The 26,670-nt window shown below is 55.0% G+C and overlaps 1 protein-coding gene and 1 pseudogene across 1 annotated transcript; both read left to right on the top strand.

Annotated features, from left to right (window-relative positions):
* The first annotated feature begins 435 nt into the window (after positions 1-435).
* Positions 436-22,118, top strand: LOC141988900 (perforin-1-like). Its single transcript, XM_074954985.1, has 2 exons — positions 436-971; positions 21,005-22,118. Exons 1-2 carry the CDS (start codon positions 436-438, stop codon positions 22,116-22,118), a joined length of 1,650 nt encoding a protein of 549 aa, XP_074811086.1.
* Positions 22,119-22,272: 154 nt separating this feature from the next.
* On the top strand, positions 22,273-26,668 carry LOC141988898 (perforin-1-like; annotated as a pseudogene).
* The last annotated feature ends 2 nt before the right edge of the window (positions 26,669-26,670 follow it).

Raw genomic sequence — 26,670 nt, 5'->3', positions numbered from 1 at the left:
CCACAAATCATGTCGGGGCATAGTCCCACCCCCCTGGTAGAGAGTATGTGGGAGGGCAGGATACCAGGCTAGCTGGACCCATGGGTCTGATCCAGGGTGGCAGGGAGGGGGCAGGATACTGGGCTACATGGGACCATGGGTCTGATCCAGGGTGGCAGGGAGGGGCAGGATAGCAGGCTAGCTGGACCCATGGGTCTAAACTAACTGCAGTGCACCTAAAAGAAAAGGTGTTAACTATGGATATAGGAGAAGTACAAGGCACCCAGACTCCCAATTTCACTGGCATTTGGGCCCTGCTTTGAGGAGCCCAGTGTGGATGTAACTTTAACAGCATGTTAACGTGTGGAACTGCCATCCACAGGATTGTTGTTAATGCAGAATCTCTCCGTGATTCTCTCTGCAGGGTCATTCAGAGACTGACATCCCCTCTCAGCCATGCCCAGACCCAGCTCCTTCTTCCCCCTCCTCCTACTCATTCTCCTCCCTGGGGTCTCCACCCATTGTCAAACGGGCACAGCTGAGGAGTGCGAGGAGCACACGGCTTTTGTGCCTGGGCACAATCTGGCAGGAGAGGGCATTGACGTCACCACACTGGGTAGGACAGGGGCTTACTTGGTGGACACCAGCCACTGGCAGCGCCCGGATGGGACCTGCACCCTGTGCCGGAACTCGCTGCTGGAGGGGCAGCTGCAGAGGCTGCCGCTGGCTGTGGCGGACTGGAGGGAGAAGGTCTCATGCCGCAGGAAACTCTCCAGCGCTGTGAAGGAGTCGGCCATGGGCATGGTCCGTGCGGCGAACGCCGTGGTACAGAATGACTGGAAGGTGGGGCTGGAGGTGGAGGTGAAGCCCAGCGCCAACACCCAGGTGACGCTGGCCGGCTCACACTCCAAACTGGCAGAGTTCAGCACGGAGAAGTCTCAGCAAGACAAATACAGTTTCACCAGCCATGAGGTGTCCTGCGCATACTATACGTAAGGGGCAGGGGAGGGGCAGGAGGGAGAAGAAGACTAGAGGTAGGGGTTAGCATGAAGATTAGAGGTTATGTGTTGGGTGCCAGTGAAGGCTGGGGCTGAGGGGGAAGGTCAGGGGTTGGGTACAGGTGGAGGCTGGGGGTGAGGGGGGAGTTCAGGGGTTGGTGCTTTTAAAGTCAGAGGGTGAGGGGCAAGGTCAGGGGTTGGTTGTTCCTGAAGGCTGGGGGTGAGGGGGAAGGTCAGGGTGTGATGGCTTGGGTCAAAGAGACCCCCTTGGGACAGCCACCTGATGTGCTGAGAGTACTTCTGAGCCCATTTTCCCTGGCACCTTGGGACTTCAGTATCCTGTCTTCTTGAGCCAGACACATCTGGTCTGAACCACGTCCCCCAAAAACTGCAGGGTTAACTAAAAACGGCTTAAAAAGTGCTTCTGTCTCTAGCATCAAGACACCCAGTTCCCAATGGGATCCAAACCCCAAATAAATCCATTTTACTCTGTATAAAGCTTATACAGGTTAAACTCATAAATAGTTTGCCCTCTATAACACTGATAGAGAGACATGCACAGCTGTTTGCTCCCCCAGGTATAAATTACTTGCTCTGGCTTAATTAAGAAGCAAAGAGTGATTTTATTAAATATAAAAAGTAGGATTTAAGTGGTTCCAAGTAATAACAGACAAAACAAAGTAAATTACCAATCAAAATAAAACAAAAACATGCAAGTCTAAGCCTAATACAGTGGGAAACTAAATGTAGGTAAATGTCACCCTCAGAGGTGTTCCAATAAGCTTATTTCAGACTAGACTCCTTCCTAGTCTGGGTCCAGCAATCACTCACACCCCTGTAGTTACTGTTCTTTTTTCCAGGTTCTTTCAGGTATCTCTTGGGGGTAGAGAGGATATCTTTTGAGCCAGCTGAAGACAAAAGGGAGGGGTTTCCGGGGCCTTTTATATTCTCTCTCTTGTGGGTGGAAACCCCTTTGTTCTCCTGTGCAAAATCACGACAACAAGATGGAGCCTGTAGCCACCTGGTCAAGTCTATGGATGATTCAAATTTTTCAGGCCAACGCCATTGTTTACATGTTTGTTTGAACATTCCCAGGAAAGCTCAGGTGTGGATTGGCGTCTCTCAAGGTCCATTGTTAGCTAAATGCTCCCCATTACTTGAATAACCCCTTCACACTATGTCAACTAAATCTGCCTTAGGTGCTTCCTAGAGCAAACACTTTCAATACAAGCATAGAGCCAACGCTCATAACTTCAGATATAAAAATGATGCATGCATATGAATAGGATGAATATAACCAGTACATCATAACCTTTGCAAACATATGTTACATGGCATATCTAGCATAAAACATGTTCCAGTTATGTCATATTTACATTCATAAGCATATTTCTATAAAGCATTATGGGGTGCAATGTCACACAGGGGCTGGATGCGGGTGAAGGCTGGGGATGAGGGAGAGGGTTGGGGTTGGGTGCTGGAAAAGGCTGGGGATGCGAGTGAAAGTCAGGGGTTGGGTGCTGGTGAAGGTTGGGGGTGGGATTGAAGGTCAAGGATTGGTGCTGGTGAAGGCTGGGGGTGAGGGGGAAGGTCCAGGGTTGGTGCTGGTGAAGGCTGGGGGTGAGGGGGAAGGTCAGGGGTTGGGTGTTGGTGAAGACTGGGGGTGAGGGGGAAGGTGAGCAGTTGGGTGCTGCTGAAAGCTGAGGGTGAGGGGGAAGGTCAGGGGTTGATGCTGGTGAAGGCTGGGGGTGAGGGGGAAGGTCAGGGGTTGGTGCTGGTGAAGGCTGGGGGTGAGCAGGAAGGTCAGGGGTTGGTGCTGGTGAAGGCTGGGGGTGAGGGGGAAGGTCAGGGGTTGGTACTGGTGAAGGCTGGAGCTGAGGAGGAAGGTTGGGGGTTGATGTTGGTGAAGGCTGAGGGTGAGCAGGAAGGTCAGAGGTTGGTGCTGGTAAATACTGGGGGTGAGTAGAAAGGTCAGGGGTTTCGTGCTGGTGAAGGCTCGGGGTGAGGGGGAAGGTCAGGGGTTGGTGCTGGTGAAGGCTGGGGGTGAGCAGGAAGGTCAGGGGTTGGGTGTCGGTGAAGGCTGGGGGTGAGGGGGAAGGTCCGGGGTTGGGTGTCGGTGAAGGCTGGAGGTGAGGGGGTAGGTCCGGGGTTGGTGCTGGTGAAGGCTGGGGGTGAGGGGGAAGGTCAGGGATTGGTGCTGGTGAAGGCTGGGGGTGAGGGGGAAGGTCCGGGGTTGGTGCTGGTGAAGGCTGGGGTTGAGGGGGAAGGTCCGGGGTTGGTGCTGGTGAAGGCTGGGTGTGAGGGGGAAGGTCAGGGGTTGGGTGTCGGTGAAGGCTGGGGGTGAGGGGGAAGGTCCGGGCTTGGGTGTCGGTGAAGGCTGGGGGTGAGGGGGAAGGTCAGGGGTTGGGTGTTGGTGAAGTCTTGGGGTGAGGGGGAAGGTCAGGGGTTGGTGCTGGTGAAGGCTGGGGGTGAGGGGGAAGGTCCGGGGTTGGTGCTCGTGAAGGCTGGGGGTGAGGGGGAAGGTCAGGGGTTGGGTGTCGGTGAAGGCTGGGGGTGAGGGGGAAGGTCAGGGGTTGGGTGTCGGTGAAGGCTGGGGGTGAGGGGAAACGTCAGTGGTCGGGGCTGGTGAAGGCTGGGGGTGAGGGGGAATGTCAGGGGTTGAGTATCAGTGAAGGCTGGGGGTGAGGAGGAAGGTCCGGGGTTGGTACTGGTGAAGGCTGGGGGTGAGGAGGAAGGTCAGGGGTTGGGTGTCGGTGAAGGCTGGGGGTGAGGGGGAAGGTCAGGGGTTGGTGCTGGTGAAGGCTGGGGGTGAGGAGAAAGGTCAGGGGTTGGGTGTCGGTGAAGGCTGGAGGTGAGGGGGAAGGTCCGGGGTTGGGTGTCAGTGATGGCTGGGAGTGAGGGGGAAGGTCCGGGGTTGGCGCTGGTGAAGGCTGGGGGTGAGGGGAAAGGTCCGGGGTTGGTGCTGGTGAAGGCTGGGGGTGAGGAGGAAGGTCAGGGGTTGGGTGTCGGTGAAGGCTGGGGGTGAGGGGGAAGGTCAGGGGTTGGTGCTGGTGAAGGCTGGGGGTGAGGAGGAAGGTCAGGGGTTGGGTGTCGGTGAAGGCTGGGGGTGAGGGGGAAGGTCCGGGGTTGGGTGTCAGTGATGGCTGGGAGTGAGGGGGAAGGTCCGGGGTTGGTGCTGGTGAAGGCTGGGGGTGAGGGGGAAGGTCCGGGGTTGGTGCTGGTGAAGGCTGGGGGTGAGGGGGAAGGTCAGGGTTTGGTGCTGGTGAAGGCTGGGGGTGAGGGGGAAGGTCAGGGGTTGGATGCTGGTGAAGGCTGGGGGTGAGGGGCAAGGTCCGGGGCTGGGTGTCAGTGAAGGCTGGGGGTGAGGGGGAAGGTCCGGGGTTGGTGCTGGTGAAGGCTGGGGGTGAGGGGAAAGGTCAGGGGTTGGTGCTGTTGAAGGCTGGGGGTGAGGGGGAAGGTCCGGGGTTGGTACTGGTGAAGGCTGGGGGTGAGGAGGAAGGTCAGGGGTTGGGTGTCGGTGAAGGCTGGGGGTGAGGGGGAAGGTCAGGGGTTGGTGCTGGTGAAGGCTGGGGGTGAGGAGGAAGGTCAGGGGTTGGGTGTCGGTGAAGGCTGGGGGTGAGGGGGAAGGTCCGGGGTTGGGTGTCAGTGATGGCTGGGAGTGAGGGGGAAGGTCCGGGGTTGGAGCTGGTGAAGGCTGGGGGTGAGGGGGAAGGTCCGGGGTTGGTGCTGGTGAAGGCTGGGGGTGAGGGGGAAGGTCAGGGTTTGGTGCTGGTGAAGGCTGGGGGTGAGGGGGAAGGTCAGGGGTTGGGTGCTGGTGAAGGCTGGGGGTGAGGGGGAAGGTCCGGGGTTGGGTGTCAGTGAAGGCTGGGGGTGAGGGGGAAGGTCCGGGGTTGGTGCTGGTGAAGGCTGGGGGTGAGGGGGAAGGTCAGGGGTTGGTGCTGGTGAAGGCTGGGGGTGAGGGGGAAGGTCCGGGGTTGGGTGTTGGTGAAGGCTGGGGGTGAGGGGGAAGGTCAGGGGTTGGGTGCTGGTGAAGGCTGGGGGTGAGGCGGAAGGTCCGGGGTTGGGTGTTGGTGAAGGCTGGGGGTGAGGGGGAAGGTCCGGGCTTGGGTGTCGGTGAAGGCTGGGGGTGAGGGAGAAGGTCCGGGGTTGGGTGTCGGTGAAGGCTTGGGGTGAGAGGGAAGGTCCGGGGTTGGGTGTTGGTGAAGGCTGGCGGTGAGGGGGAAGGTCAGGGGTTGGGTGTTGGTGAAGTCTTGGGGTGAGGGGGAAGGTCAGGGGTTGGTGCTGGTGAAGGCTGGGGGTGAGGGGGAAGGTCAGGTGTTGGTGCTGGAGAAGGCTGGGAGTGAGGGGGAAGGTCCGGGGTTGGGTGTCAGTGAAGCCTGGGGGTGAGGAGGAAGGTCCGGGGTTGGGTGTCGGTGAAGGCTGGGGGTGAGGGGGAAGGTCCGGGGTTGGGTGTCGGTGAATGCTGGGGGTGAGGGGTAAGGTCCGGGGTTGGTGCTGGTGAAGGCTGAGGGTGAGGGGGAAGGTCAGGGGTTGGGTCCTGGTGAAGGCTGGGGGTGAGAGGGAAGGTCAGGGGTTGGGTGTCGGTGAAGGCTTGGGGTGAGAGGGAAGGTCCGGGTTTGGCGCTGGTGAAGGCTGGTGGTGAGGGGGAAGGTCAGGGGTTGGGTGTTGGTGAAGTCTTGGGGTGAGGGGGAAGGTCAGGGGTTGGTGCTGGTGAAGGCTGGGGGTGAGGGGGAAGGTCCGGGGTTGGTGCTGGTGAAGGCTCGGGGTGAGGGGGAAGGTCAGGGGTTGGTGCTGGTGAAGGCTGGGGGTGAGGGATAAGGTCCGGGGTTGGTGCTGGTGAAGGCTGGGGTGAGGGGGAGGGTCCGGGGTTGGGTGTCGGTGAAGGCTGGGGGTGAGGGGGAAGGTCCGGGGTTGGTGCTGGTGAAGGCTGGGGTGAGGGGGAAGGTCCGGGGTTGGTGCTGGTGAAGGCTGGGGGTGAGGGGGAAGGTCCGGGGTTGGTGCTGGTGAAGGCTCGGGGTGAGGGGGAAGGTCAGGGGTTGGTGCTGGTGAAGGCTGGGGGTGAGGGATAAGGTCCGGGGTTGGTGCTGGTGAAGGCTGGGGTGAGGGGGAAGGTCCGGGGTTGGGTGTCGGTGAAGGCTGGGGGTGAGGGGGAAGGTCCGGGGTTGGTGCTGGTGAAGGCTGGGGTGAGGGGGAAGGTCCGGGGTTGGTGCTGGTGAAGGCTGGGGTGAGGGGGAAGGTCCGGGGTTGGGTGTCGGTGAAGGCTGGGGGTGAGGGGGAAGGTCCGGGGTTGGGTGTCGGTGAAGGCTGGCGGTGAGGGGGAAGGTCAGGGGTTGGGTGTTGGTGAAGTCTTGGGGTGAGGGGGAAGGTCAGGGGTTGGTGCCGGTGAAGGCTGGGGGTGAGGGGGAAGGTCCGGGGTTGGTGCTGGTGAAGGCTGGGGGTGAGGGGGAAGGTCAGGTGTTGGTGCTGGTGAAGGCTGGGGGTGAGGGGGAAGGTCAGGGATTGTGTGTCGGTGAAGGCTGGGGGTGAGGGGGAAGGTCAGGTGTTGGTGCTGGTGAAGGCTGGTGGTGAGGGGGAAGGTCAGGGGTTGGTGCTGGTGAAGGCTGGGGGTGAGGGGTAAGGTCCGGGGTTGGTGCTGGTGAAGGCTGAGGGTGAGGGGGAAGGTCAGGGGTTGGGTCCTGGTGAAGGCTGAGGGTGAGGGGGAAGGTCAGGGGTTGGGTGTCGGTGAAGGCTGGGGGTGAGGGGGAAGGTCCGGGGTTGGGTGTCGGTGAAGGCTGGCGGTGAGGGGGAAGGTCAGGGGTTGGGTGTTGGTGAAGTCTTGGGGTGAGGGGGAAGGTCAGGGGTTGGGTCCTGGTGAAGGCTGGGGGTGAGAGGGAAGGTCCGGGGTTGGGTGTCGGTGAAGGCTGGGGGTGAGGGGAAAGGTCCAGGGTTGAGTGTCGGTGAAGGCTGGGGGTGAGGAGGGAGGTCCGGGGTTGGCGCTGGTGAAGGCTGGTGGTGAGGGGGAAGGTCAGGGGTTGGGTGTTGGTGAAGTCTTGGGGTGAGGGGGAAGGTCAGGGGTTGGTGCTGGTGAAGGCTGGGGGTGAGGGGGAAGGTCCGGGGTTGGTGCTGGTGAAGGCTGGGGGTGAGGGGGAAGGTCCGGGGTTGGGTGTCGGTGAAGGCTGGGGGTGAGGGGAAAGGTTCGGTATTGGGTGTTGGTGAAGGCTGGGGGTGAGGAGGGAGGTCCGGGGTTCGGTGTCAGTGAAGGCTGGGGGTGACGGGGAAGGTCAGCGGTTGGTGCTGGTGAAGGCTGGGGGTGACGGGGAAGGTCAGCGGTTGGTGCTGGTGAAGGCTGGGGGTGAGGGGGAAGGTCAGGGGTTGGGTGTCGGTGAAGGCTGGGGGTGAGGGGGAAGGTCAGCGGTTGGTGCTGGTGAAGGCTGGGGGTGAGGGGGAAGGTCAGGGGTTGGTGCTGGTGAAGGCTGGGGGTGAGCAGGAAGGTCCGGGGTTGGGTGTCGGTGAAGGCTGGGGGTTCCGGGGAAGGTCCGGGGTTGGGTGTCGGTGACGGCTGGGGGTGAGGGGGAAGGTCCGGGGTTGGCGCTGGTGAAGGCTGGGTGTGAGGGGGAAGGTCCGGGGTTGGCGCTGGTGAAGGCTGGGGGTGAGGGGGAAGGTCCAGGGTTGAGTGTCGGTGAAGGCTGGGGGTGAGGAGGGAGGTCCGGGGTTGGCGCTGGTGAAGGCTGGTGGTGAGGGGGAAGGTCAGGGGTTGGGTGTTGGTGAAGTCTTGGGGTGAGGGGGAAGGTCAGGGGTTGGTGCTGGTGAAGGCTGGGGGTGAGGGGGAAGGTCCGGGGTTGGTGCTGGTGAAGGCTGGGGGTGAGGGGGAAGGTCCGGGGTTGGGTGTCGGTGAAGGCTGGGGGTGAGGGGAAAGGTTCGGTATTGGGTGTTGGTGAAGGCTGGGGGTGAGGAGGGAGGTCCGGGGTTCGGTGTCAGTGAAGGCTGGGGGTGACGGGGAAGGTCAGCGGTTGGTGCTGGTGAAGGCTGGGGGTGACGGGGAAGGTCAGCGGTTGGTGCTGGTGAAGGCTGGGGGTGAGGGGGAAGGTCAGGGGTTGGGTGTCGGTGAAGGCTGGGGGTGAGGGGGAAGGTCAGCGGTTGGTGCTGGTGAAGGCTGGGGGTGAGGGGGAAGGTCAGGGGTTGGTGCTGGTGAAGGCTGGGGGTGAGCAGGAAGGTCCGGGGTTGGGTGTCGGTGAAGGCTGGGGGTTCCGGGGAAGGTCCGGGGTTGGGTGTCGGTGACGGCTGGGGGTGAGGGGGAAGGTCCGGGGTTGGCGCTGGTGAAGGCTGGGTGTGAGGGGGAAGGTCCGGGGTTGGCGCTGGTGAAGGCTGGGGGTGAGGGGGAAGGTCAGGGTTTGGGTGCTGGTGAAGGTTGGGGGTGAGGGGGAAGGTCTGGGGTTGGCGCTCGTGAAGGCTGGGGGTGAGGGGGAAGGTCCGGGGTTGGTGCTGGTGAAGGCTGGGGTTGAGGGGGAAGGTCAGGGGTTGGGTGCTGGTGAAGGCTGGGGGTGAGGGGGAAGGTCCGTGTTTGGGTGTCGGTGAAGGCTGGGGGTGACGGGGAAGGTCAAGGGTTGGTGCTGGTGAAGGCTGGGGGTGAGGGGGAAGGTCAGGGCTTGGTGCTTGTGAAGGCTGGGGGTGAGGCGCAAGGTCCGAGGTTGGGTGTCGGTGAAGGCTGGGGGTGAGGGGGAAGGTCCGGGGTTGGTGCTGGTGAAGGCTGGGGGTGAGGGGTGTTATACCAATAAATTAAAAACCAGCAGGATCTTATTAAAGGAAAAAAGGCAAAATACCACATTTATTGTGAATACAGAAGGAATCACAGTAAGCAGTTAGTTATAGCTATAACATTCCATTCAATCTCATATTTATTCACACACACACACACACACACACAGGTTCTTCAAGGTTGTTATCATAGTTACCAGCCTTAGAGTTGCTCGTGCCAAGCCACTGGCCAGGTGGCCTGGACATGAGGAGGGAGCAGGGCCTTGTCAGATGCTCATCTGATGCTCCTGGAAGTTGGTTTGCAGAATCAGACCCCAAAGTTCTCACTTTTTAGAGTCCATTTTTATAGGAATTTCTTCCTATGCCAGTCTATGGGAATTGCTTCATCATGCTGTTGCTGAATCAATCAGCAGATAGCACATTCCTGACGGCTCCAAGAAGTTATCTTGTTCTTTGGTTCTCCCATTCTTGAGGCTGTTGGGTGGATTCCAGTCTGCCCTCCGGGGGTCCTCTGGTTATTTCCACTTGACGCCTTCTTCAGCCGATGGACACTGGATTCTTAGGCTGGCACCTCCCTGATCATTCAGTTATTATCCACACCAAGCATCCATCCACATACATCCTCTATCTCTATTTTAATCACAATTGTTAATACAACAAAAGGGCGGGGAGTCTCTGAGTGCTGTTTCTGTTGCTTTGAGTCTCTCTCTCTGTGAATTGCTTTGAGAACAGACTCTGTCTTAGAATGTCCTAACACAATTAGCAGCTTGCAAGTTTCACACAGAGAGGGAGAGAAACAGTACCAAAAACCAAGAGACCTCTTCATTAGTAATACCCTGGAATTTAAACTATGGGGAATCAAACTCATTTGTGATTTTAATACAGAACTTCTTTAATACGATCCAACATAATCCCCCTTTTGACACTAAGATTTATAATCGTCAGTGTCACTTTCTATGTAGGCTATTCAAGAGAAGGTACTGGGAGGCAATTTGAGTTTGTGATTCCAATTCATGCCACATACACGATCCTAGTGATGTATCTTTACTACAAGGTTCTGGGGCAACAGGCAAGGGGAGACACTTCCACTTTTGAGGAGTCCATTCGATACAACCTCTAGTGTCCAATAGCTTCCCTCCCTCCCCAGCCCACTGGCTCGAGGTCCAGGGTAGCCAGAAGGATCCCATGTGTAATATGGGGAGTGGGCTAACCTTCAATACCTTTGCCTCCAGGGACTGTTGGTGTGCAATTTTGACAACAATTTCTCCCATTAACAAGCCTGGTTTTACAATACTGGAAACATACTGCATCCATTCATATTGATAAGTGTCAAACAATGATCTCTTTCTTTGTTTTAACAAATGCATCAAACCCTTAATATTTCCCAATATGACCCAGAACATTTTGTGTTCCAAAGTAGCTCGTGCAAGTATCTGCATTTCAGTGCATCCCATAGCTATGGCTGTGTAGTTTCCTATTTCTAATATTTTTTTTTTAAATGGATAAGCCATGTGGTAGTATTAAGCCATTACTAAAGATTCCATTGGCCTTGTAGGTTACCCAGACCAATTTGGACCAAGTCTACATTGGCATGTACTTGTTTTTGTATCAGGCTGTCCTGTAGCTGGGACAGAAAGCTTAATTTATTTTTAAGTTCCTGCAGGTCTTCAGTATCTTTTTTTTTTTTTTTAAACACACAACAGTGCTAGCAACAAGACAAAACACAAGACAAAACATAGAACACAAAACACAATTTCTATTGTGACAGTAGATTCATGGTATTGGGTTACTTTTCAGCTGGCATCAGCTTTTCCTGATTTTTCTGAAAGACAAAAAGAACATGTTTCTACCCCTTTTGGGGTGGCAGATTATTGCTTAAAATATTTCTTTTACAAATACCCTTGCTGATTGCAGGCAAAACAGAGGAATTGCCCCCACATTTTCTTGTTTTTGTTCTATAGGTGGGCCAGGTTTCAATGGCTTTTATCTTTTAAGGGTTATGGGGAAATTATCCCACTGTTTAGTCATTAAATCCCTGAGTTTTCCTTCTTATACAGCAGACCAAGTTTATAATGTTTTTCCTGCTGTGTTAAGCTTTAAGTTTTATTTACAGGTAATAACTGAGAAGCATCATTACCATACGACCTTAAAGGGTTTTTCCAAAAATCATACACACTATACGTTGTTACAGGGATACTTATTATCATTAAATTTATTAAAATTATCTTGTTATCCCATGCCTTTTATTTAGACAATTTGTTTGCTGACCAGGTATGTCCTTTATCTGCAGCTCCTTTGTGCTGCTAGTTCTTTCCTTCCTTTATCATTTAGGTAATTTGCATTTTCACAGAAGCTTCCTGCTTTTGGATTTAAAGCCATCAGCAGCTCAGAGACTCTATCTTAAAAGGGACACAATCAGCTTTCACCAGAGTTTTGATTACTTTTAACTTCTGCTTCCAAAACACACAGCAATCTGAAAAAGAAAACCCAACCTATTGTGGCTCCCTTTGGAGCCCTAATAGCATTTTAATTAAGTAGCATGGTATGTTTGCATTTCTTTTGCCCCTTCTACAATATACCCTGCACATGTTCTGGGGCAAATGCACATTCCTTCCATAGTTTAACTTCTATAACATTATCCAGATCCATTTTTACATAAGGTGTCACTATTCCTTTTTTTGCTTGCAGAGGTTTCATGTACCTTTATCAAAGTGACAGTCTGATTACTCAGAGCCATTTTAAGACTCAGTGTTTCTCACATTGCTTCTTTTTGTTTTGTGCACCTCACCCCTGCTGTTGCTTCAGAGGGGCACTGTTTTTTTAATTTTTTTTTTTCTACAACTCTCATCTGTTATTTTGTTACAAAAACAAACAAACAAAAAACAAACAAACAAAAAGAATCCAGAAATTTTTTTTTTTATATTCTCCTGATTTTGACTGCCCTGCTGCAGCCACAACTTAAAAACATTTTAAATTTTGTAAAGCATTGAGTTACCTTTTAAGGGTTAAATGCCAAATCCCAAAGCCAAACAGCACTAATCACCTGTGTCTAGCAAAAAGGTCTGTCAGTTTTGCAACTTTGAATTAAAGAGTCAAGTGGATTTTTAGTGGCATTATTTAAAACAAAAACAAAACCAACTGGTCCTTAGAACTTTACATATTTACACACACACAGATAGATACATACACATTTTCTTTTCTTTAACATCCCTTCCACGTTGCTCTGTTTTTTTACATCTTACATTCCCTTTATACATTTGAGGCAGTTAAGTTCCAATAGAACCCCCTTATGTTCTTTTAGCAAATTTGACTAAATTGTCCAGTCAAATGATTTTAATCAGATAGTTTCTTTTGCCTGGCTAATTTACAGACATTCCTTTGGAAAAGGGCCCATTTTTCCCTCAGAATGGCTGCAAAGAAACCAAGAATGCTCTTTCTCTAACACTTTTTTTTTCCTTTTTAACATTTTCACAAAGTTTAGCTGCTTAATTCCCTCCAGCCTCTGCAGAGTTAACTTTTTTTTTTTTACTCTTTCTCTTTGTAATTATGCCTGGGGGTACCATACATAGGACCTTCTCCCCCTTTACCTGCCTCCCTCCAGCCTCTGCAGAGTTAACTTTTTCACTCTTTTTATATTCCTGGAGTGCCTCTTTCACTATTTTCAGCTGGCTTTGGGTATTTGTAGCCAGCACCTTCCAATTGTCTGCTCCCTTTTCCGTTTGTGCCTTTTCCTCTTTACATGAAGACAAGCGGAGGGAAGAATCCTTACTTGCCTCCCACAACAACCAAATTGCTGCTGCATCTCTTTTGGCAGCACTAGAAGGTTTGTATATGAGGATATACTGAGCCAATCTATCCTCTAGGTCCGAAATAATGCAGAGATCAGCTAGGGCTTGTTTAGTCCAAGGACTGTGCCCAAATTTTTGAAGGTTTTGTTTAAAAGGTGTAATTTCTTTAACAAAAGGTGAGGTTGGAGTTCCTTCTGACTCCATTCCTCCCTCTGGTACTGGCTTACCCTGTTTTCTTTTAAACATCTTAACATGGATATTTCAATCTCTTTGTCACTGCTGGTATTACTTAGCAAGTGACACAGCCTAGATTCTGAAATCATAGCTTAATCTATAAAGAAAAAAGAAAAGGAGGACTTGTGGCACCTTAGAGACTAACCAGTTTATTTGAGCATGAGCTTTCGTGAGCTACAGCTCACTTCGTCGGATGCATAGCATATCGTGGAAACTGCAGAAGACATTATATACACACAGAGACCATGAAACAAAACTTCCTCCCACCCCACTGTCCTGCTGCTAACAGCTTATCTAAAGTGATCATCAAGTGATCCTCAAGGAAGGCCATTTCCAGCACAAATCAAGGTTTTCTCACTCTTTCCCCCCCCCCACACACACACACAGACACACATACAAACTCACTCTCCTGCTGGTAATAGCCCATCCCTCTTTGAAACCTCTCTTTATAATGCGCATGATAATCAAGGTGGGTCATTTCCAGCACTAATCCAGGTTTTCTCACCACCCCCCCCCCACACACACACACCCCTCCAAAAACCGCACACACAAACTCACTCTCCTGCTGGCAATAGCTCATCTTACAATGTGCACAGCAATAATCCAAGTTTAACCAGAACGTCTTGGGGGGGGGGGTTTTGTAGGAAAAAAACAAGGGGAGATAGGCTACCTTGCATAATGACTTAGCCACTCCCAGTCTCTACTCAAGCCCAAATTAATAGTATCCAATTTGCAAATGAATTCCAATTCAGCAGTTTCTCGCTGGAGTCTGGATTTGAAGTTTTTTTGCTTTAAGATAGCGACCCTCATGTCTGTGATTGCGTGACCAGAGAGATTGAAGTGTTCTCCGACTGGTTTATGAATGTTATAATTCTTAACATCTGATTTGTGTCCGTTTATTCTTTTACGTAGAGACTGTCCAGTTTGACCAATGTACATGGCAGAGGGGCATTGCTGGCACATGATGGCATATATCACATTGGTGGATGTGCAGGTGAACGAGCCTCTGATAGTGTGGCTGATGTTGTTAGGCCCTGTGATGGTGTCCCCTGAATAGATATGTGGGCACAGTTGGCAACGGGCTTTGTTGCAAGGATAGGTTCCTGGGTTAGTGGTTCTGTTGTGTGGTATGTGGTTGTTGGTGAGTATTTGCTTCAGGTTGGGGGGCTGTCTGTAGGCAAGGACTGGCCTGTCTCCCAAGATTTGTGAGAGTGTTGGGTCATCCTTCAGGATAGGTTGTAGATCCTTAATAATGCGTTGGAGGGGTGCTGGAAATGGCCTTCCTTGATGATCACTTGATGATCACTTTAGATAAGCTGTTAGCAGCAGGACAGTGGGGTGGGAGGAAGTTTTGTTTCATGGTCTCTGTGTGTATATAATGTCTTCTGCAGTTTCCACGATATGCTATGCATCCGATGAAGTGAGCTGTAGCTCACGAAAGCTCATGCTCAAATAAACTGGTTAGTCTCTAAGGTGCCACAAGTACTCCTTTTCTTTTTTCTTTTTATGAATACAGACTAACACGGCTGTTACTCTGAAGCTTAATCTATGCGTTTTTCCCCTGCTACCTTCCCGGAGGCCAGCAGGTCCCCTGCTACCTTCCCGGAGGCCAGCAGGTCTGGTTAACCTATTTCTCCCTGCTACCTTCTCGGAGGCCAGCAGGTCCGGTTAACCTGTTCTTCCCTGCTACCTTCTCGGAGGCCAGCAGGTCCCCTGCTACCTTCTCGGAGGCCAGCAGGTCTGGTTTAACCTGTTTTCCCTGCTACCTTCTCGGAGGCCAGCAGGTCTAGTTTAATCTGTTCTTCCCTGCTACCTTCTCGGAGGCCAGCAGGTCTGGTTTAATCTGTTTTCCCTGCTACCTTCTCGGAGGCCAGCAGGTCCCCTGCTACCTTCTCGGAGGCCAGCAGGTCTGGTTTAATCTGTTTTTCCTGCTACCTTCTTGGAGGCCAGCAGGTCCCCTGCTACCTTCTCGGAGGCCAGCAGGTCTGGTTAACCTAATAGAAATGCCTAGCTCACTAGAGCTGGCGGTGTGCACACCAATATTTACAATAACTGAGGTTTTTTACCAATATTCCCCCTTTCGCAATTCTCCACCAAAATGTTATACCAATAAATTAAAAACCAGCAGGATCTTATTAAAGGGAAAAAGGCAAAATACCACATTTATTGTGAATACAGAAAGAATCATAGTAAGCAGTTAGTTATAGTTATAACATTCCATTCAATCTCATATTTATTCACACATTCATTCACACACACACACACACACACACAGGTTCTGCAAGGTTGTTATCATAGTTACCAGCCTTAGAGTTGCTCATGCCAAGCCACTGGCCAGGTGGCCTGGACATGAGGAGGGAGCAGGGCCTTGTCAGATGCTCATCTGATGCTCCTGGAAGTTGGTTTGCAGAATCAGACCCCAAAGTTCTCACTTTTTAGAGTCTATTTTTATAGGAATTTCTTCCTATGCCAGTCTATGGGAATTGCTTCATCATGCTGTTGCTGAATCAATCAGCAGATAGCACATTCCTGACGGCTCCCTGCTGCTAGATGTTATCTTGTTCTTTGGTTCTCCCATTCTTGAGGCTGTTGGGTGGATTCCAGTCTGCCCTCCGGGGGTCCTCTGGTTATTTCCACTTGACGCCTTCTTCAGCCGATGGACACTGGATTCTTAGGCTGGCACCTCCCTGATCATTCAGTTATTATCCACACCAAGCATCCATCCACATACGTCCTCTATCTCTATTTTAATCACAATTGTTAATACAACAAAAGGGCGGGGAGTCTCTGAGTGCTGTTTCTGTTGCTTTGAGTCTCTCTCTCTGTGAATTGCTTTGAGAACAGACTCTGTCTTAGAATGTCCTAACACAATTAGCAGCTTGCAAGTTTCACACAGAGAGGGAGAGAAACAGTACCAAAAACCGAGACCTCCTAATTAGTAATACCCTGGAATTTAAACTATGGGGAATCAAACTCATTTGTGATTTTAATACAGAACTTCTTTAATATGATCCAACAGGGGGAAGGTCCGGGGTTGGCGCTGGTGAAGGCTGGGGGTGAGGGGGAAGGTTAGGGGTTGGTGCTGGTGAAGGCTGGGGGTGAGGGGGAAGGTCCGGGGTTGGCGCTGGTGAAGGCTCGGAGTGAGGGGGAAGGTCAGGGGTTGGGTGCTGGTGAAGGCTGGGGGTGAGGGGAAAGGTCCGGGCTTGGGTGTCGGTGAAGGCTGGGGGTGAGGGGGAAGGTCCGGGGTTGGCGCTCGTGAAGGCTGGGGGTGAGGGGGAAGGTCAGGGGTTGGGTGTCGGTGAAGGCTGGGGGTGAGGGGGAAGGTCAGGGGTTGGGTGTCGGTGAAGGCTGGGTGTGAGGGGGAAGGTCAGGGGTTGGGTGTCGGTGAAGGCTGGGGGTGAGGGGGAAGGTCCGGGGTTGGTGCTGGTGAAGGCTGGGGGTGAGGGGGAAGGTCAGGTGGTGGTGCTGGTGAAGGCTGGGGGTGAGGGGGAAGGTCAGGGGTTGTGTGTCGGTGAAGGCTGGGGGTGAGGGGGAAGGTCAGGGGTTGGGTGTTGGTGAAGTCTTGGGGTGAGGGGGAAGGTCAGGGGTTGGTGCTGGTGAAGGCTGGGGGTGAGGGGGAAGGTCCGGGGTTGGTGCTGGTGAAGGCTGGGGGTGAGGGGGAAGGTCAGGTGGTGGTGCTGGTGAAGGCTGGGGGTGAGGGGGAAGGTCAGGGGTTGTGTGTCGGTGAAGGCTGGGGGTGAGGGGGAAGGTCTGGGGTTGGGTGTCGGTGAATGCTGGGGGTGAGGGGTAAGGTCCGGGGTTGGTGCTGGTGAAGGCTGAGGGTGAGGGGGAAGGTCAGGGGTTGGGTCCTGGTGAAGGCTGGGGGTGAGAGGGAAGGTCCGGGGTTGGGTGTCGGTGAAGGCTGGGGGTGAGGAGGGAGGTCCGGGGTTGGCACTGCTGAAGGCTGGTGGTGAGGGGGAAGGTCAGGGGTTGGGTGTTGGTGAAGTCTTGGGGTGAGGTGGAAGGTCAGGGGTTGGTGCTGGTGAAGGCTGGGGGTGAGGGGGAAGGTCAGGGGTTGGTGCTGGTGAAGGCTGGGGGTGAGGGGGAAGGTCAGGTGGTGGTGCTGGTGAAGGCTGGGGGTGAGGGGGAAGGTCAGGGGTTGTGTGTCGGTGAAGGCTGGGGGTGAGGGGGAAGGTCTGGGGTTGGGTGTCGGTGAATGCTGGGGGTGAGGGGTAAGGTCCGGGGTTGGTGCTGGTGAAGGCTGAGGGTGAGGGGGAAGGTCAGGGGTTGGGTCCTGGTGAAGGCTGGGGGTGAGAGGGAAGGTCCGGGGTTGGGTGTCGGTGAAGGCTGGGGGTGAGGAGGGAGGTCCGGGGTTGGCACTGCTGAAGGCTGGTGGTGAGGGGGAAGGTCAGGGGTTGGGTGTTGGTGAAGTCTTGGGGTGAGGTGGAAGGTCAGGGGTTGGTGCTGGTGAAGGCTGGGGGTGAGGGGGAAGGTCCGGGGTTGGTGCTGGTGAAGGCTGGGGGTGAGGGGGAAGGTCAGGGGTTGGTGCTGGTGAAGGCTGGGGGTGAGCAGGAAGGTCAGGGGTTGGGTGTCAGTGAAGGCTGAGGGTGAGGGGGAAGGTCCGGCGTTGGCGCTCGTGAAGGCTGGGGATGAGGGGGGGGGTCCGGGGTTGGTGCTGGTGAAGGCTGGGGGTGACGGGGAAGGTCAAGGGTTGGTGCTGGTGAAGGCTGGGGGTGAAGGGAAGGTCAGGGGTTGGTGCTGGTGAAGGCTGGGGGTGAGGGGGAAGGTCAGGGGTTGGGTCCTGGTGAAGGCTGGGGGTGAGGGGGAAGGTCAGGGGTTGGGTGTTGGTGATGTCTTGGGGTGAGGGGGAAGGTCAGGGGTTGGTGCTGGTGAAGGCTGGGGGTGAGGGGGAAGGTCAGGGGTTGGTGCTGGTGAAGGCTGGGGGTGAGGGGGAAGGTCAGGGGTTGGTGCTGGTGAAGGCTGGGGGTGAGGGGGAAGGTCAGGGGTTGGCGCTGGTGAAGGCTGGGGGTGAGGGGGAAGGTCAGGGGTTGAGTGTCGGTGCAGGCTGAGAGTGAGGGGCAAGGTTAGTGTTTCGTGTGGGTGAAGGCTGGCAGTGAGGAGGAAGGTCAGTCATTGATTGCTTGTGAAGTTTCAGCGGAGAGTGATTAGTAGAAGTTCCGAAGATAGTTTCCCCTCACTATCAAAAGTGTATACCTTATTTTCAGTCTCAATTTGTGTAGCTTCAACTTCCAGCCATTGGATCTTGTTACATGATTATTACTCAAACTGTCTTGCGATTCACCTAACAACTCTGTCATGAACTTATGACACAAATGTGTGGGTGTAGCAACAAAACATTTACAAATACACATCAGCCTTGGCCATCTTTAAGCATTTAAGGAATAGGAAGATTTTCAGCAGGAAACATAAGTGTGACCAATCTTCTGGAGAACATTTCCCAACCATCTATGTTCTCCTTCAAGCTGAACCAACAAAGATAGGTCCATGGTGCAAGCTTTTTAAAGGTTTTTATTTTAATAGGGACTTTCCTAGATTCCCTTGTGGTGTGGTTTGACACCAAGTTTTTTTCCAGCAAAGTTTCAGGTTAAAGAAATCTTCACTTTGAGGAGATTGTTTGTGGCTCTCCATAGCATAGTCACAGATAACATAATTGCTGGCTAGTTTACCCATGGAGCAAAAGACTTTTAGATCTACAATGTACCTCTGAGCATGTTTACGACCAGCACTTAAAGATTTATATCAACTCTCCTATGCAGAGCATGAACCCCCAAAGTATTGTCACCAGCTGGCCGGCCCTTTGAAGTAAGCTGCGCTCAGTTTTGCCTGTGATTTAGCAGCTAGTCCTCAGCTGTTGAGCTGGCAAGATCAGGGCTAGCTAGTAACACCTGCTGGGTGTCCTGGGGCTTGATTAGGAGGACTGACTTCAACTGTGGTGGTGAAGCAGGGAGGACACTACTTAAACAGAGCTGGGAACCTAGTGGAAGGAGAGACCCAAAATAGAGGAATGAGGGTGAGTTCCTGATGAGGAAGAAGATCCAGTTGTTTGGAGGTGGTGGTGGCCAGAAAGCAGAGCTGTAGGAGCAGGGTTACCTCGAGGAGAGGAGAGGAGCCGAGCCGAGCCGAGCCGAGCCCTGAGCCAGGGGTGGTGAGTACCCACATGTGATAGAAGCCCATGAAAGCCAGAAGGCTAGTTTAAGTGGTACTTGGACACCCAGAAGGGAAAAGCCCAGTGTTGGTCAGTACCCGGACAAGGGGGATGAGCTGAGGTGGAGCCCCTAGAGCTGAACCCTGCAAAGGGATTTGGACGGAGAGCTGAATCACAGAAGACCCAGAGAGGATGTCCGGGGAAGAAACCAGGTGTGATATATCGCTGTGGCTGAAAAAGTAGCCCCCAGAGGCAAAGTCCCTTGCAAGACCGTGCCCAGGCATGAGGGGGCGCCCTCAAGGTGAGGGTGCACATTTGCAAAAATGTACTTACTTCTTCCACAACATAGACTAACAGCAAATAGTCTAAGATGTCAGGAACCGTTAGGAAAGGAATAGCTAATAAAACAGAAAATATCCCAAAGCCACTATATAGATCCATGGTACGCCCATCCCTTGAATGCTGAGTGTCATTCTGGTTGCCCCATCTCGAAAAAGATTTCTTACAAACGGAAATGGCCCAGGGGGATGGAACAGCTTCCATAGGAGGAGGGATTAAAAAGACTCGTCAGCTCAGAAAAGAGATGACTAAGGGAGCGGGGGATATGACAGAGGTCTATAAAATCATGACAGGCATGGAGAAAGCGAATGGGGAAGGGTTATTTGCCCCTTCACATAATACAGGAACCAGGGGGTCACCCGAGGAAATTAACAGGCAGCAGGTTTCAAACAAACAAAAGGAAGTACTTCTTCATGCAACGCTCAGGACTCGTACTGTGGAACTCATTGCCAGGGGATGTTCTGAAGGCCGAAGGTATAACAACATTCAAAATATATTAGATAAGTTCATGGAGAGTAGGTCCATCCGTGGTTATTAGCCAAGATGGGCAGGGACATAACCCCATGCTCTGGGTGTCCCTAAACCTCCAGCTGCAAGAAGCTGGGACTAGACGACTAGGGATGGATCACTCAAAATTGCCCTGTTCATTCCCTCTGGGGCACCTGGCATTGGCCACTGTCGGAAGACAGGACACTGGGCTAGATGGACCTTTGGTCTGACCCAGTATGGCCGCTCTTATCTTCTTAATGTTATAAGCTGCATAGGGCTGTTTTATGGCCAACAGTGTTATCTAGTTTGGCGTATGAGGTCTGTAATGTTGACAGAAGACAGGATTCCTCCTAGGCATTGGTTTAGCCAGCTTAAATCTTTCATATAAGGCAATAACGTGGTGTAACCAGTTGGCTCTGGGGCAAACCAACCCAGAGAAAAGCAGGAGCCACATCTGGGAGAGGTCGGGGGGTGGTCGTATAATGAGAAGCCTGAGGCCACAGCAAGTGGGAGAATGCTCAGATTCTGGCTTGGTAGGGCCTGGGAAGAGGAAGAGAAAACTTGGTTGTGTGGACTTTTGAACGGACTTGAAACTTTATTTTGAATGTTTGTTCATGGACTGAAACCCAACTGGAGAAGGGATGGGAATGGACAGAGGTGCTCGTCGAGTATCTTGAACAGTCCAAGAGGGGAACCTGAGTCAGGCTGCCGGGAGAATGATCATAGGCCATGGGCTGGGGGGAGGGAAGGGGGCAGTTACAAGCAATGAGATCACAAGCGCATAAAATACACTAGTATGTACTCCAAGCATCCTGTGTAACCTGTATAAAAGTAATTGAATCTCGCATCAATTCAGTAAAGGTGCAGGCAAGATATAAGACTAAATTACCATGGGAAGCAAACCCTTGGTCATGAGCTCTTCAGTCTAGCAGAGGGAGGTCTAACATGATCCCGTGGCTGGAAGTTGAAGCTAGACAAATTCAGACGGGAAATAAGGTGTGAATTTGTAACAGTGACAGGATTAATCACTGGAACGATTTACCAAGGGCTGCGGTGGATTCTCCATCATGGCCAATTTTTATATCGAGATGGATGTTTTTTCTTAGAAGACCTGCTCTAGTTCAAACGGGAATCAATTCAGGGCAGTTCTCTGGCCTGTGTTATCCAGGAGGTCAGACTAGATGACCAGAAGGGTCCCTTCTGGACTTAGAGTCTGTGGATCTATAACACTGAGCTCTACCCCTACAAGTTGCCAATGTCCAACGGTACGTCACATGGTGGCCATTTCTCTCTCCCAGGTTCCGCGTTACCCACAAACCTCCTCTCACCAGACATTTCATCCGGGCCTTGAGGGACCTCCCGGAGGATTACACCCGCAGCTCTCGGCTCGAGTACCATGAGCTGATCAACACCTACGGCACCCACTATGTGTCCCAGCTGCAGCTGGGGGGCCGGGTGCGGGACGTGACGGCCGTGAGGGTCTGTGAGGCAGCGCTGGATGGGGTGACAGCTGATGAGGTCAAAGACTGTTTGAACCTGGAGGCCTCTGCCAGCATTGGGGCCGGGAAGGGCAGTGCCCAGGCGGCCTTCAACCAATGTGAGGAGCAGAAAAAGAAGAAGAACTTCAAGCGGAGCTTCCATGAGACCTACAGCGAGCGTCACACTGAGGTGACGGGCGGCCACAGCCACGCCGACCTGCTGTTCTCTGAGGGGCAGGACGCCGAGGTGTTCTCGGCCTGGATGGAAAGCCTCAAAGCCAGCCCTGGCCTGGTGTCCTACTCGCTGCACCCCATCCACAACTTGGTGAGGCAGGACAACCCCAAGCGGGAGGCGCTGAGGCAGGCGGTGAGTGAGTACATCGCCGAGAGGGCCCTGTGGAGGAATTGCACCCACAGCTGCCCTCGGGGGACCCAGCGTAGCGCCCATGACTCCTGCTCCTGCGTCTGCCCTGGGGATGGCTCCACCAACACCATGTGCTGCTCGCGGGAGCGGGGTCAGGGGAAGCTGACGGTGACGGTGGAGCGGGCCAGCGGCCTGTGGGGCGACTACACCAGCCGCACCGATGCCTACGTCAAGGTCTCCTTCCAGGACCGGGAGGTGCGGACGGCAACCGTGTGGAACACCGACAACCCGGTCTGGGACGTCCACCTGGACCTGGGGCACGTGCGGGTGGCGGAGACCAGCCAGCTCCGCCTCCAGGTCTGGGACGAGGACAACAAGTACGACGACGACCTGCTAGGGACGTGCGACGAGCCGCTGCGCTCTGGGGAGAGTCGCCACCAGGTCTGCTACCTGAACCATGGCCGGCTGGACTTCCGGTACAGCCTGGTGTGTGGTCCCAGCCTGGGCGGGCCCCACTGCTTGGACTATGTCCCCCGGGGCCCCGGGAACTATGGGGCAGCCCAGGGTTAGCTCAGAGGGATGTTCCAGGACAAGCAATTCGCCCCACCTCGCCCCCGCAGCCAGGGGTCTTCCCTCTCCCCCAGGGGCATCTGCTGTGACCTCACTTCACCAGGAGCTGGGTGGGCTCTCTCTCACGGGGGGTGACGGGGCTCCGGGGGTAGCAATGGAGGGGCGAGAGCGTGAGCGTCCCACACAATAAAGGAAATGGAGAGCTGACTGAGCCGCCCTGGTGTCTCGCTCTGCGGATCCCCCTTTGCCCCCGCCCTAGCACTGGGCCCTCAGCCCCCCAACTGACCCTCGAGTCCCTCCTTCACCCCCTATCTTACCCCCAGTGCCCCTCCCCCATTTCTTCCCCCAATCCCTACTGGCCCTCCCACACCATCAATGAAAAATTCCTTCCTGGACCCCTGCCCCCAGCCCACACATGGAGGGCGAGGAGACAGGTTTACCCCACACACCCATCCCAGCACACACACGGGCGCGGGGGGGGCTCGGGTCCCCCCAGTTCTTGGCACACACACGGGGGGGGGACGACAACTCAGTCCCTCCCGATCTTGGCACAGCCAGGTGGGTGTGGGGGAGAGGCCGGGAGACAGGCTCAGCCCAGCCCCATGCCTAAACCCTCCCACTCTCCCTACCCCGTGTCCCCGCCCCTCCCCACATCTGTCCTGAGGCCCCCCTCTCCATATAGCCCCGCCCATCACTGGGGGCCCCACCCCTCACGGCGAGCTTCGCCTGGTGTCATTCATTTTCTTTTCTTCCTCCCTCCCCCAGGCTGGGCCCCGAAATAAAATTCAAGCCTTTGGCTGAAGCAGCCATGAGTCAGATGCTTTGGTGTCATGCTCGGATTCCTGCCTGGAACTTCCCCGCCTGGGCCTAGGGCAGGGGCCGCAGCACTGCCCCAGCACCCACAAAGACAGCCTGTCTCCCCAGCAAGTCCTTGGCTTTGAATAGAACCCAGGAGTCCTGGCTCCCAGGTCCCACCCTGCTCTAACTGCTCAACCCCACTCCCCTCCCAGAGCTGGGGTGAGAACCCAGGAGCCCTGGCTCCCAGCCCCCCCTGCTCTAACCACTCAACCCCACTCCCAGCTGGGGAGAGAACCCAGGAGTCCTGGTTCCCAGCCCCTAGACCCCACTTTGGATTGACACTGGGATCAGGGAGATCAGGATCCAGCCCTTCCCCCCAGCCATCTCCCCCTTGCTCCAGTCCAGGGAAAGTCCCTCTTTCTCCCCAGTTGCCAAGCCCAGTGCTGACATCTGTGCCTGGCATGGGTGGGGCGGCCCCTGGAAACTCTGTGGCTCCAGCACTCGGCACCGGGAGCAGCGGGGGCAGGCAGCAGCCAGTGGCCAGGGAATGTGCCCTGATCCCCAGCCGGGAGCCCTGCTTTTTGCTCACACAGGTAACCTGGGGGCAGGGAGCCCGGGGGGACAGGATGGGCAGGGGGCCCAGAGCCAGGCTGGGGTGCAGGGGGAGGGAGCGGCTGATATGCTGGGGTCTGTGTAGGTGGGCGGGGGAGCACTGTACCCCAGTGCCCACGCTGGTGCTTCCCAGGGCTCTCTGGGTGGCTGTTCCCTGGTGCCCCACCCCAGAGGTGGCTGCATCCAGGAGCTGGGCGAGCTGTCCCTGTGCAGTGTTGTGTGTGCTGCTGTTATCCAGCTGTCCTGCCCCAGGGGGGTTGCATCCCAGCACCGGGCGAGCCGTCTCTATACAGCATTGTGTCTGGCTGTTCTCCAGCTGCCCCACCCCAGAGGTGGCTGCATCCCAGTGCTGGGAGAGCCATCCCTGTGCGGTGTTCTGTGTGTGAAGCTCTTATGCAGATGCCCAGCCCCAGAGCTGGCTGTGTCCCAGAACTGGGCAAGCCATCCCTGTGCGCTATTGTGTTTGGCTGTTATCCAGCTGCCCCACCCCAGAGGTAGCTGCATCTGAGTCCCGGGAGAGCCGTGCCTGTGCGGTGTTGTCTGTGCAGCTGTTATCCATATGCCCCACCCCAGAGTTGGCTGCACCTCAGTGCCAGGTGAGCCATCCCCATGCAGCATCACAATCTGGCTGTTCCCCAGCTGCCCCACCCCAGAGCTGGTTGCACCTCAGTGTCATGCGAGGGATCCTGGTACATACAGCAATTTAGGATGTCAGATGTGAAGGGCATTCAGGACAAGGGTGTCTGTCTGTCCCTGTTGCCCCCTGCTGGAGGGAATCAGGCACTGTGTGTGTGTGTGTGTGTGTGTGTGTGTGTGTGTGTGTGTGTGTGAGAGAGAGAGAGAGAGAGAGAGAGAGCAATGACACCCTCTAGTGGCTGCAGCTCACATGGGGGATTCAGTTCCAGTCATTATGAGAGGAGATTCATCTTTGGGAGGGCCAGGGATGTGCACAAGCATGCAGGTGCATGTCTGCACCTCCATCTGTTGGAGGAAATGTGAACTACCCACCCACATGGCTCAGGTCCCCTACTACACACAACTAAACCCAGTGCACCCTAATGGACTGAATCAGAAATGCCAGCCTGTGTGTGTCATAGCCCCTATACTGTTCACACCCAGCAGCAATTCTCCTTTAGGTTCAGAGGGCAAGGTGGGGCAGGTTACAGTGTAGGTGTGTTGCAGATCTCCTCATCGCAGATCCAGGGAGGGTTGTAGCAGCATGGAGGCTGCTGTGATGCTGCTAGGATGTGATGTGCCTGTGGAACTGCCTGCCACTGGATTGTAGTTAATGAAGGCTCTCTCTGTTTTCTCCCTCCAGGGAGACTCAGAGACCAGGTGAGGGATCCCATCACACTAGCCAAGCCCAGATCCATTGCCTTCATCCCTCTCCTCCTCCTCTTCTTTCTCCAGGGGGTCTCCCCCTACTGCTACACAGGCAAAGCTGAGGTGTGCGGTGAGAACATGGCCTCTGTGCCTGCACACAACCTGGTGGGGGAGGGCACCGACAGCACCACACTGGAGTGGACGGGGGCCTACCTGGTGGACACCAGATTATGCCGCCGCCCAAACGGCACCTGCAGTCTGTGCCAGAACCCGCTGCGGGGGTGGGGGCAGCTGCAGAGGGTGCATCTGGCCGTGGTTGACTGGAGGGTCCTGCAACCAGGACCTCAGCAGCTCGGTGGAAGCGTCAGCCATGGACGTGGCCTGGGCAATAACGTCGGATGTGAAAAATGACTGGAAGTCGGAGCTGGGGCTGCCGGATGAGTCCCCTGTCCTGGCCCTGGGGGGTGTCCCAATCCCGGCTCACTGGTTATGCCTACCAGAAGGAGCTGCATGACAGGTACACGTTCATATGCCACGGGGTGTCCTGAGTGTATTGCAGGTGAGAATCTCCTGCAGCGCCCCCTGCTAGCCCCCACCCTGCTCCCTGCAGCCCAGTGTCCCCAGCTGGGCCCCTGCCCTGCTCCCTGCAGCCCAGTGCCCCTTGCCAGCCCCCTGCCCTGCTCTCTGGAGCACAGCGCCCCCTAGCACTGCATTGAGGTGATAAGGTCAGCACTGACTGCTAGGGATGCCACAGGGAGGACACTTGGGAAGGTGGGGCCAGTTTGTTCAGGGGGAAGGTGCCAGGGGTCTCTCTGGTTGGCTCCTAACTCCTCTCTCTTTCCCCTCTGGGCAGGTTGAGGCTCCCCCAAGACTCCCCCACTGACACCCCACTTCTCCCAGGCCCTGAGCCGCCTCCCACCGAGCTATGACTCAGCCGCATACCGGCCCTTCCTGGCCATGTATGGCACCCACTACATTAGCCAGGCGGTACTGGATGGGCTGACGGCTTCTGACATCAAGGAGTGCCTGGTCTCACAGTTCTCACTGAACCTGGGCTTGGGGCCACTTCCCTTAAACTCTGAGGGCCGTGAGTGGAGCAGCAACTGGTACAAGTGGGGCTCCCAGGCGGCCTACATGGAGCACCGCACCGTGCCGACCTGGGGTCTTCTCGGCTTGGATGGAGAGCCTCAAAACCAGCCCCAGCCTGGTCTCCTACTCTCTGACGCCCATCCACACCTTGGTGGGGCCAGACGACCCCAGGCGGGAGGCTCTGAGGCTGGCAGCGAAGAAGTACGTGGCTGAGCGGGGACAGAGGAGGAGATGCCCTCATAGCTTCCTGGAGGGGGGCAAAACCTACTCCTGGGACCCCTGCAAATGCGACTGCTCCATGAGCCGCCTCACCGACTCCACATGCTGCTCACACAAGCTGGGCATGGCCCAAATGAAGGTCCACTTGCTGTGGGCCGAAGACCTGTGGGAGGACCCCACATCTGCCACTGACGCCTACGTCAGGTTCTTGTTCCAAGGCCAGAGGCTGCAGATGGGCTACGGTGAGGAAGATAACGACCCCACCTGATTCAATGACCTGGACTTTGGGTGATGCTGCCGGCATGGCCCGAAATGGAAATGGAGGGGTGGGACAGTGACCTGTGGGAGGACGACCTCGTGGACCGCGCTCCACCGACCTCGAGGTCAGCAGGGATGTCAGACATACCTGCCACCTCGCACATGGCCACTTGAAGTTTTCCTACACGCTGGAGTGGGGGCCCAACCTCGGGGGGCACAGCTGCCAGGAGTATGTGCCTGCCAGAGGCTGAGG

This window comes from Natator depressus, chromosome 6 (assembly GCF_965152275.1).
Source record: "Natator depressus isolate rNatDep1 chromosome 6, rNatDep2.hap1, whole genome shotgun sequence".
In the NCBI taxonomy this organism is placed as follows: Eukaryota; Metazoa; Chordata; order Testudines; family Cheloniidae; genus Natator; species Natator depressus.
The sequence above is the reverse complement of the archived record's forward strand: the minus strand, read 5'-3'. Positions and strand labels throughout refer to the sequence as shown.

Bases quoted from the DNA above. Each gene is read 5' to 3' on its own strand.
- LOC141988900 (XM_074954985.1), top strand. From the start codon at position 436: ATGCCCAGACCCAGCTCCTTCTTCCCCCTCCTCCTACTCATTCTCCTC. The intron at 972-21,004 runs GTAAGGGGCAGG...TCTCTCTCCCAG, and splicing joins GTGTCCTGCGCATACTATAC to GTTCCGCGTTACCCACAAAC.